The sequence below is a fragment of the Aspergillus japonicus genome, assembly GCF_003184785.1.
Source record: "Aspergillus japonicus CBS 114.51 unplaced genomic scaffold BO86scaffold_97, whole genome shotgun sequence".
NCBI classification, from domain to species: Eukaryota; Fungi; Ascomycota; class Eurotiomycetes; order Eurotiales; family Aspergillaceae; genus Aspergillus; species Aspergillus japonicus.
The window spans coordinates 76,654-90,839 of NW_020291734.1; the positions used below are offsets into that span (position 1 = coordinate 76,654).

Here is a 14,186-nt window from a genome sequence, read left to right on the forward strand (position 1 = left end):
GTAATTGACTGCTGAATTGCTTCAGTTTTGGAGGTGGGAGGATTCAGGGGTGGCTCGCTCGCTTGCGTGGCTCGCTCGGCTGACGATTACGTTAACGGTTACGCATTTAGTAAGGAGAGAGGAGGAAAAAAGGACTTAAATATCAAGAGATAAAAACATACAACAGAAGGGATTCGCTGGTGGTCACCCACCCAACTACTAACCTCCCGGCGTGTGGCTTAAGTACGGCTGAGCGGACGGGAAGCCCTGTTTTCCACACCCTGTGGTCGTATGTGCTCGAACAATTGTAGCTAATTTCTATATCCATGCTGGCCACTAGAAACCATATCCAATCGGTCTTCGCGATCCCTACTGAAAAATAAGTCCGGACTTCCTGTTCATTTCCTGCTGGAACCTTAGCTCCGCGCGTGGCTTCTTATTACTCGTCTCGAAATATGTATAATACTTCCTAGCTCATCACAAAAGACTCAGACGGTGCTCCAGGAAGTAATTCGCCGCGACCGGCTCCCCAAAGCCAACATCATCAACAAATTCCTGCAATGGAAAGTTCACTCTATTGAGCACTGTATCGGCCCAATACCACGCATATTTCGCTGGGATCTCCAGATTCGAAGGTTGCTCAAAGAGCAACTGCGTGAAGTAGTGGATTTCGGTGCCGATAAGAGGGTTTGGCGTGAGATAGGCAGCTAGGGGATCGCATGAGGCGGTAAGCTGGTAGAATGTGACGCCGTCGACCGTGGTGGGTGCTGGGACAAGATATAGGTCCGTCTGCACCATGTGAAGAGCATCTGTGGCGCCACTGTTATCGTTGAGGCTTGGGTCTACCATTACAAAGACAAATGGACCGGTGACTTTGTTCTGTTGCAGTCCGATGGTTGGTTGCGCGAGGGTGTCTGCAGGAGACCACAAGGATTGAAGTCAGCTATCTGTATTGTGAAGGCTCTATCTGAAAACTCGTCATCATGGCATTACATACCCGACACAGATAAATTGTTCCCTGGTGTTTCAAGGACCTTGCCCGCATAGTTGACTATCAGAGTATTCTCGGTTCGATAGATGAAGTCCGGAGGGGTTTGAGCCCATGCTAGGCATGGAGAAAGGAGAAAGATATGGGTCAAAGATGATAAAAACATCGTCAAGGCACCTGGTACTCAGACTCTGATGGGCATGCGTGAGAAAAACGAGATCGATCAAGTTCACTGGGGGAACTTTTGACTGCTATTGTAACTCTTGAGCCCAAGTGACCGGGTGGATTGGATCAGGGTTGGTTTACTACTTTGGCTAGGTCATTCTGTCCCCCAAATGTCCTCAGCCGCGGTTGCACCAGAAGCAGATCGGTATTGAGAAAAGACTCTTGACTGCGATTCGGCCAGAGAAGTATAGTTAAGATGGTCTGTGGAATTTGTGTCCGACCGATCCGTCCTTGTACGGTCGAAGTATCGCTGTCGAATAGAACCCAAGCATTGACCATATTTTTGCAGGCAACCAGCAGGGTCACAAATTCCTTACTGCAGGGGAATACTCACGTCCCCCCACTTCGAGCGAAGATCAGCATGACTCCAGCAAACTAGCTTCAGCCACAGCAACTTTAGCGTGGTAATATATTACCAGGCTACGTGCAAGTCACTCAGGTCCACATTCAGTTCGCTACGCGGGCCTGTTTAAAGAATAGCACTATTCTCCCCAAGCATTCACACCTGAGCACCTATCTCCTCCGTGTGTTCAAAAGACTCTTTTCATTGGGTGTTACCAAGCTTCCCAGTCCCATAATCATCATTCGATCCTCTCCATGGAAAAGCTCCCACCTCGCATAGAGGCCTTCCTGGGCCGCCTCCTTGCCAACAAAAAGGGTCGCGATGCCAGACTCCTCACGCGCTGCTGCGCTGCCCTCCGGGCTCTCGAGCCCACCATCGAGATCACATCCCCGATCGGCCCCTCGCACTCGACCCTCCCTCTGGAGTACACCCCCCTCGCAGCAAACCGATTTCCTCCGCTTGCCTGGTCGTTGCCCCCCAGCGTGGAGAGGACCTTAGTCGACAGCTATGTGTTGATTGTGGAAGATCCCGATGCACCCCTTCCTTCCCCGGTGGTGCATGGGCTTTACTACGGCATCCCCGGCGGCACATGCGAAGTGGGACCAGAGCACTTCCTCGTGGCCGACGGCGGCAGCGACAATCGACTGGAGGGACAGTTCCGCTACGGCAGGAACTGGCACAACAACGTGTGGAGTGGGCCACGTCCGGTGTTAGAGCATGGGGAGCATCGATATTTCTTTCAATTGATCGCTTTGAAGGCGGCAGTGAGGATGAAGGGGCATTCAGTCACCAAGGAACAGCTGGTGGGAGAGTTGAGTGAGGAGAATGTGCTCGGCTGGGGGGAATGGGTGGGGACGTTTGAGCGAACACGGTGATCGGCCAAGAGCAAGCTATGAGATGAGAATTGTCTGATACTTGCTGATCATTTTTCATCCAATACAAGCTGTCTGAATGTCAATTATGAAAAATTAGCTGTCTAGACAAAGTATGATCACTACTAATGAAGCTTTGGGGTCGTTAGCGGTTTGGGATATCATTTGAGCTAAGAAAGACCTAACAGTACAGTACAGTCGAGTACAATACACGGTGTGTAAAAATACAGGCGGTACCTTTGTAATCGATTCAATACCGTACAGTACATGTACAAGCGGCTTACCACCGAGATCTTGAGATCTCTTCCTTAGATCTGCGGATTCCATTCCCGGGCTTGGGTAAGTACTGTACTGTACCTGCCAGGTGTCAACTTGGAATTGGAAGTGTCATGTCAGTTCCGCACGCAGTAGCGGTGTTGTACTCCGTACCAATTGGAACTATCGAAACTATCGGGCCCCACCAGCAAGATTGATCATCAGTGCCTCCCCAATCTTACATTGCCTGCGTGCACATTGAATAGTATGAGCTATTGGCTGCCATTGACTCACAATTGTAATCTTGACCAAAGGAACCTGGGTGCAGTAGTTAAATATGTGCGGTGTGCTCATATTTCCGCGGAGTCTGCCAAGCTGCCTGTACTGAGTACGCATGTCCTATTTTGCCTTCATCTTGACCTAAAGAGACACCCCCTGCATCTCTGCACGAGTAGAGCATCGTTGTGTTGGTGCTGGGCTCAAAGCTCATTTTCAGGACCTCTTGAGTTGGAAATCGTGGCTATCGTAGGTCCGAAACGTAGAGGATACGAAGGTGAAATTCGAGATGGGAGTAGGAGTATTAGTTTTGTCATGAACAGCTGGTTAGAGCCATCCATCTATTGAACCCTATTCACATTCTTCCCATTCTTCACATCTGCGAGGGAGAGAAATCATGCCGAGTCAACATCTACTACATTTTCAGTTCGCCCCACAAGCAAGTGAGCGAGTTGGCTCACGTCGTCCACCTCCTCTAGGCTCAGCACCAACCGCTCGATTGCCTCTGCCCGCTCAGGGCTGATCACCCTGTGCGTCAATCTCCGCCATTTCGCCAGAATCTCCTCATTGGAGAGAGGCACAAGATTCCCCCGCGGCGCCGCCACCCGCTCAGTGAGGACCTGCGTCTCACCATTGCCGTCGTTGATCTCCAAGCGAATCCGCTGCTGCCACGCGGACTTCACATCGCCATCCCAGTCCGCATTGTGCACGCAGTGAATCTTCCCGATCAGCTCCCACACATCCTCGCGCTTCAGCTGCGCCGCGGAGAACTGCGCCGGCTGCACCTCTCCGTCCAGCAGCTGCATCGCCGCCGCATACGCGCAGCTCATCTGCGCCCCCGTCGCCGTCAACGGGCGCTGGGGCGCCCACCCGCCCTTCTTGAACGCGATGCCGGACATCTCCACCGTGATACGCCGGATCTTGCTCACATCCCGCAGCAGCGCCGCGGGGTACTTCTCCTGCAGTGCCACGACGCAGTCGATCGTGCCGTGCGTGGCCGCCATCGACGCATACGGCTTGACCAGGATCTGGTCCATCTCCCAGCCCGTCCCCAGTCCGCGCACCACCGCGTCCGGCTGGTACGCCGGCTCCCGCCCGTTCCCCTGGCTGAACGTGCTCAGGAACCCTCCATAGGGCCGGTCGAGCACGGCCTTGATCCCCGCGTAGCCGCTCCGTGCCAGCAGCGCCGCGAAGAGCCCGTTGCGCGCCGCGAACCCGTGCTGCATGCGCTTGACCGTGCTCTCGTACTGCGCCGCCATCAGCCCGCCGGCCTGCGTGCAGGCGATGCCGACCGCGTCCTCGACGGAGTCGACGCCCACCCCGAACAGCTTACTCGCCGCGGCCGCCGCGGCGGCGGGGCCGAAGATCGCGCCCGAGTGCCAGCCGCGCGAGAGCACGTCGCCCCCGTAGACGCCCAGCCCGATGCGGGGCCCGGTCTCGTAGCCCACGATCGCGGCCAGGAGGAAGGCGGCGCCGTCCTGGCGGACTGTGGCCGTATCTGCCCCGTATGATGGTCGGTGCTCGAGGGCGGCGAGTAGGGTTGGGAGGATGATGGAGCTGGAGTGAATGGGGGCGGAGCGGTGGTAATCGTCGAGCTCGAAGCCTTGGATGAAGGTGCTGTTGAGGAGGGCAGCGGCTAGAGGGCCGACTTTCTGTGTGCAAGCATTGTCAGCGGACGGTTTCAGGTGTCACTTTTTGGACGGGGGAGGGCATTCACCGTGTCCCAACCGAAGACGCTGCAGCTGCCTTCCGCCTCCATTGCCAACACTCCTTCTACGGCGCTGGCTGACCAGGGCAGTCGCGCCCCGATCAACGCGCAGGCCAGCCCATCCAAGATCAGGTACTTGATTCTAGTCACTTGCTCATCTGGTACGTCGGCCAGCGACAGGCCGTGAATCCAATCGCACAAGGTGCGGGTAGCGGAGGACTGTAACTCTGGGGAACCCATCGATCCGACTTGTTGGGCCATACACACGCGGAAGAAGCAGAATTATGAATGTAGTGGGCGTGCGGAAGAACAAGGGAGGGAGGGGTATTGCTCTTCAACTAGGCCAGATTTATACTAAGACATTGTGGCAACGACCTCAAGAATGTGAAATTCCAAATCCCTTATGAAGCGCGAAGACCCGCCCTGTCTGCAAGCAGCCCCCTATAGGTTACCTAGCTTTCAAACCTCCTATTGACGTGTCTCCCAGAGAGACTACGCTCCGGACCGTCCACTGGGACTTGAAAATCTGCCCTGAAAAGGCAATCGAACTCAGCTACAGTGGCTTCAGGCTAATGGCGGGCTATTCCATATTGTGTAGCTAGTACAACCGGTATACAGAACACCCCTCTGTAGGAAGAAATTAGAGTTTCAAACCACCACCAGCTACTGCGATGTCGGCCTCGGAGCGGTAACTAATGGATTCGCTGATCATTCTATGATGGCCACAACGTCGGAGTGAGGGTCCTTCTACGATCGTCTGTAACGTACCCGCTGCCTTCGCTTAAACAAGCAAATGAAAGAACTCTGTGGGCCGATCCGGTTGTTGATCGACCGGCAGTCGATTTGATGGTATGAAATCAGTACTTTCATTTCAATTAATTTAACTTATAGATAGTAAGAAATACCCAAGAATCCCGAGATCTGCCGCCGGCCGCTGCCGCCCCACTCTTCTTCACCTTCACCGCAGATTTTCAAGATCTTCAAGATTGCCATTCAGCCAGCCACAATCTGCAAACAAGCTTAATGGTACTGTACTGTACTGTTCCTTGTGGAGTCACTCCCCTGACCGTATCACGCATTAACTAGTTAGATGTCAGATCAACGTGTTCGTGCCGACTTGTTGAGAAGCCATCGGAAATTACTCCTGCTAAACGAGGTGCAGCATGCACAGTTGCACACTGGTCAGCTTTGTATGTTGAACCCATTACTCGCTGTCCGAATATTCTACGTGACAGTACTGTAGACTCTGTGTGTGGAGTATATATCAAGGACTGCAACTTTTTGAACCCTTGTCATCCTGAAGTGATAACCCAAGCCCTAGATGAAGGTCAGTCAGCAGTCCAGGCACATTTGTTTCAAACCATCCCGTTCTATCATCGGCAGTAATCTAGACATGGGCTTTATTTTTCTCTTTTGTAAAGCAGTAGCATTAATGTTATTATCTTGAATGAAAACTCCGCGGTAATTTTACTAGGTATAAACATTGTATATCATCACGGTCCAATTACCTCTCCGGTGAAGCGCTGAAGCGGCCGCCAGATGTTTGCCGGCTTGCCTGTAGATTAGTATCGTCAGTACGTATTCGATATTTATACCAGGTCATTCAATGGAGGGCTTCTTACCCATCATTTCCCGCCAGTGGGCCATGCCTCCAATCGCGCGAGCCGACAGCATCAGCGCCGTAATGATATCCGACTCAAAGCCCCTGTTTTGGTATTCAAAGCGTCAGCGATGTGCGTCGTGCCTGCCGCACCGCGGAGAGAAAAGGGCTTCACATACATCGCAGAGAATACAAAGCAACCGTAGAGGTCGGCGTTTACGTTGAGATTCCTCGACGTGAAGTAGGGGTCGGTGGCCGCGATGCGGTCAATCTCCATGGCCACCGCCAGCTCCGGCGTCGTGTGCTCGTCCACCTGCAGCTCACCCAGCATCTTCCTCAGATGCTTCACCCGCGGATCGATGGCCTTGTAGATGCGGTGGCCGTACCCGAAGAGCCGGTACTTCTTGGCCTTCACGTCCTCAATCACTTGCGGCACGTTCGCCTTGGTGCCGATGCGCTGGAAGTTCTTGTAGGCCAGGTCGATGGCGCCGGCGTGGAGGGGCCCGGAGCCGGCGCTGGCGCCCGCGATGAGAGTCGCCAGGGGATCCGCCAGCGTCGAGCCGACGTGCATGGCGGCCGCGGTCGAGTTGGTCATCTCGTGGTCCGCGTAGATGATCCACAGCTTGTTCAGGATGCGCACCATCTTGTCGAGCGGTCGGCCGGTCGTCTCGTCGATTCCCGCCCCCATCATCCGGAGGATGTTCTCCACGACAGAGGCGTTGGGGTCCGGCCGGGTGAACTTGCGGTCGCGTTGGTGGCAGTAAGTCAGGGCTGTGACCGTGACAATGGCCGCGAACGCCGTCAAAACCCCTTCGTCGACAGCCTCCGGCTTTCCGAGATAAAGCTCCTTCCCTGCAAAGATGGGGATGGTGGAAGGGTTGGCGGCCGCCCAGGCTGACAAGCCGGCGATGATGGGAAGGTGATATGGGGCGTCGCGGCTGTTGTGTTGGTCAGTATGTCTGTCTGGCTATCTCCTTTGCCTCCTTTCCGCAGGTAGAAAGCACTTACGGAAAGGATCGGATCGTCTCCTCGACTCCCGCGGGCGGATTTGCTCGGGCTGCCAGCTTCAGTCGAAAGCTCTCCTTGGCCGCAGCGGAGGGGAGTTGACCCCAGATGAGCAAGAAAGCTACGTCTTCAAAATCGTTGTGCTCCATAAGCTCGTCGAGCGTTCGGTCTCGGTATTGAATCTTGCCCTTCAACCCGTCACTAGACAGACAGACAGAGGAATTCGTCAGCAACCCCCCCGTAAAACAATGTCCACCAGGCAAGGTATCTGGGCTCAACATACATGTATGTGATGGATGACTCGCAGACGATTGTATTGCGGAACCCCGGATCCTGGATGCGCATGCCATGCTCATATCGCTCGAGAGGGCTGGCCGTCAACCCCAGCGTGGAGATGTGGCGGAAATCAATGGCATTGACGGTATTATCGGTGATGGGAATAGTGTAGGACTTGGACGTCCGGCTGTCAACCACTGTGAGCTCGCCATCTGACTTGCCCGTGCTCGGGGTCCCGAGCCCAAAGGTGTTCAGCCCCTTCGAGACGATGAAGATAAGAGAATCAAAGATCGCGGCCATTGTATGGGAGTGGTGTGGTTGCTCGTCTCACAGAACCAGGGATGAACTGCTAAAGAAAGAAGAAGGCCTCAAGTCTGTCAACTGCAATGCCCACGGGGTAGCAGCAGGAGATTTATCTTCCCATGGCACCCTCCGGAGGCTCTCCCTACGATTGGCCCTGGAGCATTGATTCATACTTTGCCAACGAGCCTTCCTGCGCTAATGGGACGTGATTCTCGCGAACTAGAGAGCAAACTACAAATCAAAACGAGAGGCAGAAAGACTCGGGACCGAAGCATTGCTCAAGTGGAGTCAAGGATCTGTTCATCGCAAGTCCGAGTCCATGCTCACAGAATGCTTGCTACCTCAACCGATCTCCCCCGAGTTGAGACCCTCCACACCGCGATTTCTACCATTTTCAAGAAAGTGGCGTCCCAACAAAGATCGTCATTGAAGATGTATTGTAACGATCGAGATAGGGATAGCTGAGGAAACCGCTATGGAGACCTCATGTACACTCGATACGGACCCAGCTCCCGCGGAGAACACGGCACAATCCGTTCAGCGTGCTGGATTGTTGACTTGGAATTACTGTACCAAACCTTGGACTCTGCTTCCTAGATCATAGAATGTGCTGGTGTGGGGAGAGCGAGTGTTTCTTTAGAGCAACCCTGAGATGATCACTGGGGATTATTCGAGTCAGATGCAGTCTGGTGGGGTCATATCGGCCACATAATTACAGTGTGTCGATGATGATTTCCTGTTCAGAGATCCCAGACTGCCATAAAGAGCAGCGAGAGAGCCATCACGTGAGGATATATCCGATATACCTTTGGGTTAGCCTTAAGAAGAGGAACTTTTCTTTCTCGCCGGACCAAAGGACGGGACATGACAATCTTCTGTCATGTAGTTCCGACAGTGTGGATCCAGCTTCGATCCGATCAGCCAGCGGTAACACCTCGGCATTTCATTACGGTACAATACAATAGTGGGTGCCCTGTCGAGATCGACCCATACAATACATCAATACATACATACATACATACATACATACATATATACCATACTGCACTATACGAAGTTGAGGACCAGACCGACATGCATAATTCCGAGATCGTCCGGCATTCAGAAACCCAGTCCATAGACTGCTGCTCCTACTAGGTATCGTTAACTTGCTGCCAGCGCGGGACTCTCCTTTTCCTCGTTGGGAAGTCGACGAAAGCCGACGCGGACTGTATTGAAATCAATAGCGCAATCTTCGGTGGATGGAGGGGATCGATCCGCTCGCTTCAGCTGCAGGCGTCTGCCCCCGGTATGAATATGACAGGCGGCAAGTGATAGACCATTGGTGCACCACAAGGTCTTTTTGTCAAGCTGAACTCGGTGATTCCGTGAGGAAGTAGCCATGCAGATCGTTCGTGTTGTCCATGCTACGGGTATCATTGGATTCACTCTGGTGGCATACAATATACTATTTCGGAAAAATAGCGGACGCGAAAAGAAAAGATGCCTCTTTTCGATAACGCATAGTGTTCATACCTTGAAATCGGCGTGTGTAGGGGGGTGGAATGCACACCGCAGCAGTGTGTCCACGGTGGATTAAAAGGGCACCCGGTGGGTACGTAGCCATTATCGAGAGAATAAAAGCCCAGTAAGAATCCAGAGTTGAGCTGAATTCCCATTTAATTTCCCGGGGCTCTTCATTCTGTTCTTAGTACCCCAATCTTTTTACTCTCTCTTGTCTCAGTGATTCGGAGGCCCACGCCTGATTCTCAACCAGAATGGGTGACCAAGGTACGGGGTACGACCAGCTTCTGGTGTCGATCGTGCGATATGTCTACCACGAGAAGATTGAAAGCCCATATGCCTACAGGAGGGCTCGAGTAGCTCTGCTGGATGCCTTTGGCTGTGCGATCGAGTCCCTCCACCTCAGCCAGGACTGCAGAGACCTGGTAGGTCCAGTGGCTGCTGGGACAGTGGTACCGGGCGGATTCCGTCTCCCTGGCACCAGTCATGTCCTTGATCCGGTGAAGGGAGCCTTTGACTTTGGCTCCCTGATCCGCTACCTCGACCACAATGACGCCTATCCCGGGGCGGAGTGGGGCCACCCGTCGGACAATCTGGGTGCCATTGTTGCTGTTGCAGACTGGTTGAGCCAGACTCGGGGATCGGAGCGGCGGTATGTTCACCTGCCTCTTTCCTCCGTTACATCTTTCACGGTTCCTCGTACGGCACACTGACATTGAGTCCTTTCTTTCTTTCTAGCGTCTCTCTTCGCACTGTGCTCACCGCACAGATCAAAGCGTACGAGATCCAGGGCGTGCTCCAGCAGAAGAACGCCTTCAATGCCCACGGTCTCGACCACACGCTTCTGGTCAAGATTGCTTCCACCGCGGTCACCTCGTGGCTGCTAGGTCTTCCCGAGGAGGCTGCTTTGGCGGTGCTGTCGCATGCCTGGATTGACGGCCACCCGCTGCGCACCTTCCGCCAGTCGCCCAACGCGGGACCCCGCAAGGGCTGGGCCGCGGGAGACGCATGCATGCGGGCGGTACACCTGGCCTTGATCGGACGGCGAAGTCGAGATCGCGTCGACAAGGCAGGGAGGTGGCAGGGTGGTGCGGCGGCGGGACTACCCTCGGCGCTCACGGCCCCCAAGTGGGGGTTCCGCGACACGCTCTTCGGCGGCGGGGAGATCGTGCAGTCGCGCCCTTTCGAGAGCGCCGTGATGGAGAGCGTCTTCTTCAAGCTCATCACCGCTGAGGGTCACGGCATCTCTGCGGTTGAGGCAGCGGTGGAGGTGGCGGCGGTGCTGAAGGCCCGCAACCTGCGAGCGGAGCGGGATGTGCGGGCGGTGCGTATCCGCACGCAGGGGCCCGCGATGACTATCATCAACAAGGAGGGGCCCCTGCGTAATCCGGCCGACCGTGACCACTGCCTCCAGTACATGGTGGCTGTGGTCCTGCTCAAGGGCGCCGTTATCGAGACGGCGGACTACCTGGACAGTTCGCCCTGGGCGAGCGACGAGCGGGTGGATGCGCTCCGGGCGAAGATGACCGTCGTGGAGGATCCCAAGTTCACGGCGGACTACTATGATCCTAAGGTGCGCACAGGAGCCAATGCCATCACAGTGGAGCTCGATGACGGTAGAGTCCTTGATGAGGTGGTAGTAGAGTATCCGGTCGGGCATCCGCGGAGACCAGACACCCTGGATAAGGTGCTGGAGAAGTTTCGTGTCAATATGGGTACGGCGTTCGATGAGCAAGAGACTGAGAAGATCGTGCGCAGTGTAGAGGATGATGAGCTTGCGATTGAGGATTTTGTTGCTCTGTTTGTAAGATAGACTTCGAAGATGCATGGTATAATGCACTAGTCATAAATAACACTAGTTGAAATCGATCGTCCCGTTTCCATTACTGGATACGATCCGCAGTCACTTAGGGCTGAGAGTCATATATAAGGGGGGGTCCAGCCCGCGCTCTTGTCCTTCCCATCCCGGACCCCGAACCCTCTCTGCCCAGTGACTGCTGTCGGATCACTTTTGTCGTCCTTGCTTTATTGTCCCCATGCCTCCTTCCCTGGAACGGATTTCTGTCCAAGAAAATGGGGAAGACAAAGATGGTCTGTTTGATCCCGCTGACCCGCGCACCTGGCCGAGCAAATGGAAATGGATCAATATTCTGCTCATCTCGATGCAAGGCACGCTCTCCCCGATTGCGTCCACGATTCTAGTGATGGGAACCACACAACTCATGTCAGATTTCTCGCTAACCAACACATACGTCGCGGCTCTACCTATCGGTCTTTACGTGCTTGGTCTCGGCATCGGACCGCTCTTCGTGGCACCCTGCTCGGAAGTCTACGGCCGTCGAGTGGCGTATGTAGTGAGTTTCTGCCTTTTCACCGTCCTCAATGTCGGGTGTGCCTTATCGCCCAATGTCGGGGCCTTGATCGTCCTCCGTCTATTGTCCGGTATGGCTGGGTCGGCCGGTCCCAGCCTCGGGGGCAGTAGTGTCGGGGACATGTTCCGGCCGGAGGAACGAGGAAAAGCACAGGCCGTGTACTCGTTGGGACCAACCTTTGGACCGGTTCTGGGTGGGGTGATAGGGGGGTTCATCGTGCACGGCACCGGGGGCTGGCGATGGCTGCTGTGGGTGATGGCCATTGCTTCAGGGGTTACGAGCGTGGCGGCCATCCTCGTGCAGCGCGAAACCTACCAGCCTTTTTTGCTGCGGCAGAAACAGAGATGTGAGGGCGCCGTCGCCCAGCCTCGAGCCCATATCGAGCTTTTGAAGGTCTTGCGTGTCGCTTTGACTCGGCCTGTTCGCCTGCTTTTCACCTCGCCAATCTGCACGTTCATGAGTCTTTACCTTTCCCTGTATGCACCTCCCATTTCTTCTTATTCTTCTTTTTCTGGCTTGGGGTTTTCCGGACATGTAAATTGCTATCACTGTTTCTAACCCTGACCAATCGCTCTATCCAGAATCTATGGCATCCTCTACCTCCACCTCATCACCATCCCCCTCCTCTACGGCCCCACCTCCATCCCCCCGCTCTTCTCCTACCGCTGGACCGGCGGCACAACTGGGCTCGCCTTCCTCGGCGCAGGGATCGGCTCCCTTTTCGGCACCGCCGTCTGCGCGCGCTTTCTGAACCGCTCCTACGCCCGCGCTGCGCGCCACCACGCCGTCAAATCCGGCCAACATGATACGACCGCCCCGATCCGGATGCCCGAGTTCCGGCTGCCGTTCCTCCAAGCTGGGATGTTGATCGTCCCCGCGGGTCTAATTATCTTTGGGTGGAGCGCGGAGGAACAGACGCACTGGGTGGTGCCTCTGGTCGGGGCCTGCGTGCTGGGGATGGGGATGCTGATGGGCTACGTCGCCATCCACGCCTACCTGGTCGACGCGTTCGAACAGTATGCGGCCAGCGCGCTGGCGGCGGCGGTGATCACCCGGTGCGTGCTGACATGTGTCTTGACGGTGGTCGGGTCGGAGTTGTATCGGCGGTTGGGATATGCCTGGTGAGCTTTTATTTTCTATTTTGTTTTTTTTTTTGTTTTTTTTTTTTGCCTTTTCTTGATTCTTAGTCTGAATCTTATTTCCTTTTTTTTTTATCTTTCTCTCTTGTCCCCAATCTCTTTAGCAGGTGACTGGCCAGCCAGTTCTAACGGTTTTGTCATGATTAGGGGATCGATGCTCCTGGCATTCATTTGTATCGCGATGATTCCGATTCCCTTCTTACTGGAACGGTATGGGCCGCAGTTGCGCGCCAGGACAATTCAACTTTAGGCACAGGCAGACGAGGATCAAAGAGCACATCGGGTGGGGCTTGAGCCCTGGACGGGAAGATAGACTGACGGCAATTTCGAGGTCTCAGAGGAGAGGTGCTGGAACGTATCCTTGATTTTCTTAGTGATTAGTTGATTGGTGGAACTTGATGACGCCTCAGAGAGAGGTGGAAGATGCTTGGATTTTGACTACCTCAGGCTAACTGCGAGGAACTAGCTAAGGCCACCGAGGTGGGCGGTGAGCTGGCAGCCTAAGGCGAGGCCACCGGGCCGCCGTCAGAACTCCAAACAAGATGACAAGGCCTTTCGAATCACGTGGCCGAATTACATAGCAACGCTGACATAGATAGAGTTCTCTTCAGGGTGGGGTATGATGAAATTGGAGACTTGGGTAGAGATTAGTTCTGTTTACGGTGGTCTGCCGCGAAGAAAGGTGTGCTTGTTGAGTTCCCGGTTCATTGAGTGCTGGACGCCTCGTGCAGATAAGATATATTTGTAGCCTCTCGAAAGGCAAATCGCAACTTATGGCGGGCTCCACACGCGTCGAGTATATATCTTGATTACGACGGGAGATCCGGTGTCAATGATTGCGTCCAATACAATGTGCCAAACCAATGAAAATGTGCGCGCAGTGCTTAAAAGATGTCAACTTTAGTCAATTGTATGAGGCTTTGCGTAGAGCGAAGCAGGTTGATGATTTTTACGTGCTGCCTTCCTCTTGTTACAAGAGAACATACGAAGTCTTTCTTTTTATGCCGATATATATTAAACATGGTACAGATTAACCACATACGACCACAGGGTGTGGAAAACAGGGCTTCCCGTCCGCTCAGCCGTACTTAAGCCACACGCCGGGAGGTTAGTAGTTGGGTGGGTGACCACCAGCGAATCCCTTCTGTTGTATGTTTTTTTGCAGCCTTTATTCTTTTGCGTAACGTAGGTCGAGGACATGACGGGCGCAGGCTGTTTTGTTTGGCTTACGCTTGCCAAGCATTTACATGTAAAAGTGGCGGGACCACTGATGCTGGAAAGCATGGTTCCTCTCGCTTACCCCTTCAAAAGTAACAACGTACTAACTAAAGTTATATGTTGT

At 54.2% G+C, this 14,186-nt stretch overlaps 6 protein-coding genes across 6 annotated transcripts; 3 read left to right on the forward strand and 3 right to left on the reverse strand.

Annotated features, from left to right (window-relative positions):
• Window positions 1-480: 480 nt before the first annotated feature.
• On the reverse strand, window positions 481-1,079 carry BO86DRAFT_274150 (mitochondrial 54S ribosomal protein mL38; the record flags this gene model as incomplete). The annotated part of the gene is made up of 2 exons (XM_025667251.1): window positions 481-893; window positions 977-1,079. Coding segments are annotated over 2 exons (516 nt in total), but the record flags the coding sequence as incomplete, so codon positions are not given.
• A 653-nt stretch (window positions 1,080-1,732) lies between these two features.
• On the forward strand, window positions 1,733-2,410 carry BO86DRAFT_443431 (YbhB/YbcL family Raf kinase inhibitor-like protein; the record flags this gene model as incomplete). The annotated part of the gene is made up of 1 exon (XM_025676365.1): window positions 1,733-2,410. The coding sequence occupies exon 1, from the start codon at window positions 1,790-1,792 to the stop codon at window positions 2,408-2,410; it is 621 nt and encodes a 206-aa protein (XP_025522427.1). The 5' UTR covers window positions 1,733-1,789.
• Window positions 2,411-3,333: 923 nt separating this feature from the next.
• On the reverse strand, window positions 3,334-4,895 carry BO86DRAFT_443433 (MmgE/PrpD family protein; the record flags this gene model as incomplete). Its single annotated transcript, XM_025676366.1, has 2 exons — window positions 4,656-4,895; window positions 3,334-4,590 (listed from the first exon to the last, which is right to left on the reverse strand). Exons 1-2 carry the CDS (start codon window positions 4,884-4,886, stop codon window positions 3,334-3,336), a joined length of 1,488 nt encoding a protein of 495 aa, XP_025522428.1. The 5' UTR covers window positions 4,887-4,895.
• Window positions 4,896-6,139: 1,244 nt separating this feature from the next.
• Window positions 6,140-7,827, reverse strand: BO86DRAFT_404603 (citrate synthase; the record flags this gene model as incomplete). The annotated part of the gene is made up of 5 exons (XM_025674029.1): window positions 6,140-6,201; window positions 6,269-6,351; window positions 6,426-7,184; window positions 7,255-7,452; window positions 7,535-7,827. The coding sequence occupies 5 exons, from the start codon at window positions 7,825-7,827 to the stop codon at window positions 6,140-6,142; spliced, it is 1,395 nt and encodes a 464-aa protein (XP_025522429.1).
• Window positions 7,828-9,587: 1,760 nt separating this feature from the next.
• Window positions 9,588-11,315, forward strand: BO86DRAFT_443436 (putative 2-methylcitrate dehydratase (PrpD); the record flags this gene model as incomplete). The annotated part of the gene is made up of 2 exons (XM_025676367.1): window positions 9,588-9,985; window positions 10,072-11,315. The coding sequence occupies 2 exons, from the start codon at window positions 9,588-9,590 to the stop codon at window positions 11,144-11,146; spliced, it is 1,473 nt and encodes a 490-aa protein (XP_025522430.1). The 3' UTR covers window positions 11,147-11,315.
• Window positions 11,316-11,323: 8 nt separating this feature from the next.
• BO86DRAFT_372641 (MFS general substrate transporter) lies at window positions 11,324-12,830 on the forward strand (the record flags this gene model as incomplete). The annotated part of the gene is made up of 2 exons (XM_025670356.1): window positions 11,324-12,181; window positions 12,287-12,830. Exons 1-2 carry the CDS (start codon window positions 11,370-11,372, stop codon window positions 12,828-12,830), a joined length of 1,356 nt encoding a protein of 451 aa, XP_025522431.1. The 5' UTR covers window positions 11,324-11,369.
• Between the last annotated feature and the right edge of the window lie 1,356 nt (window positions 12,831-14,186).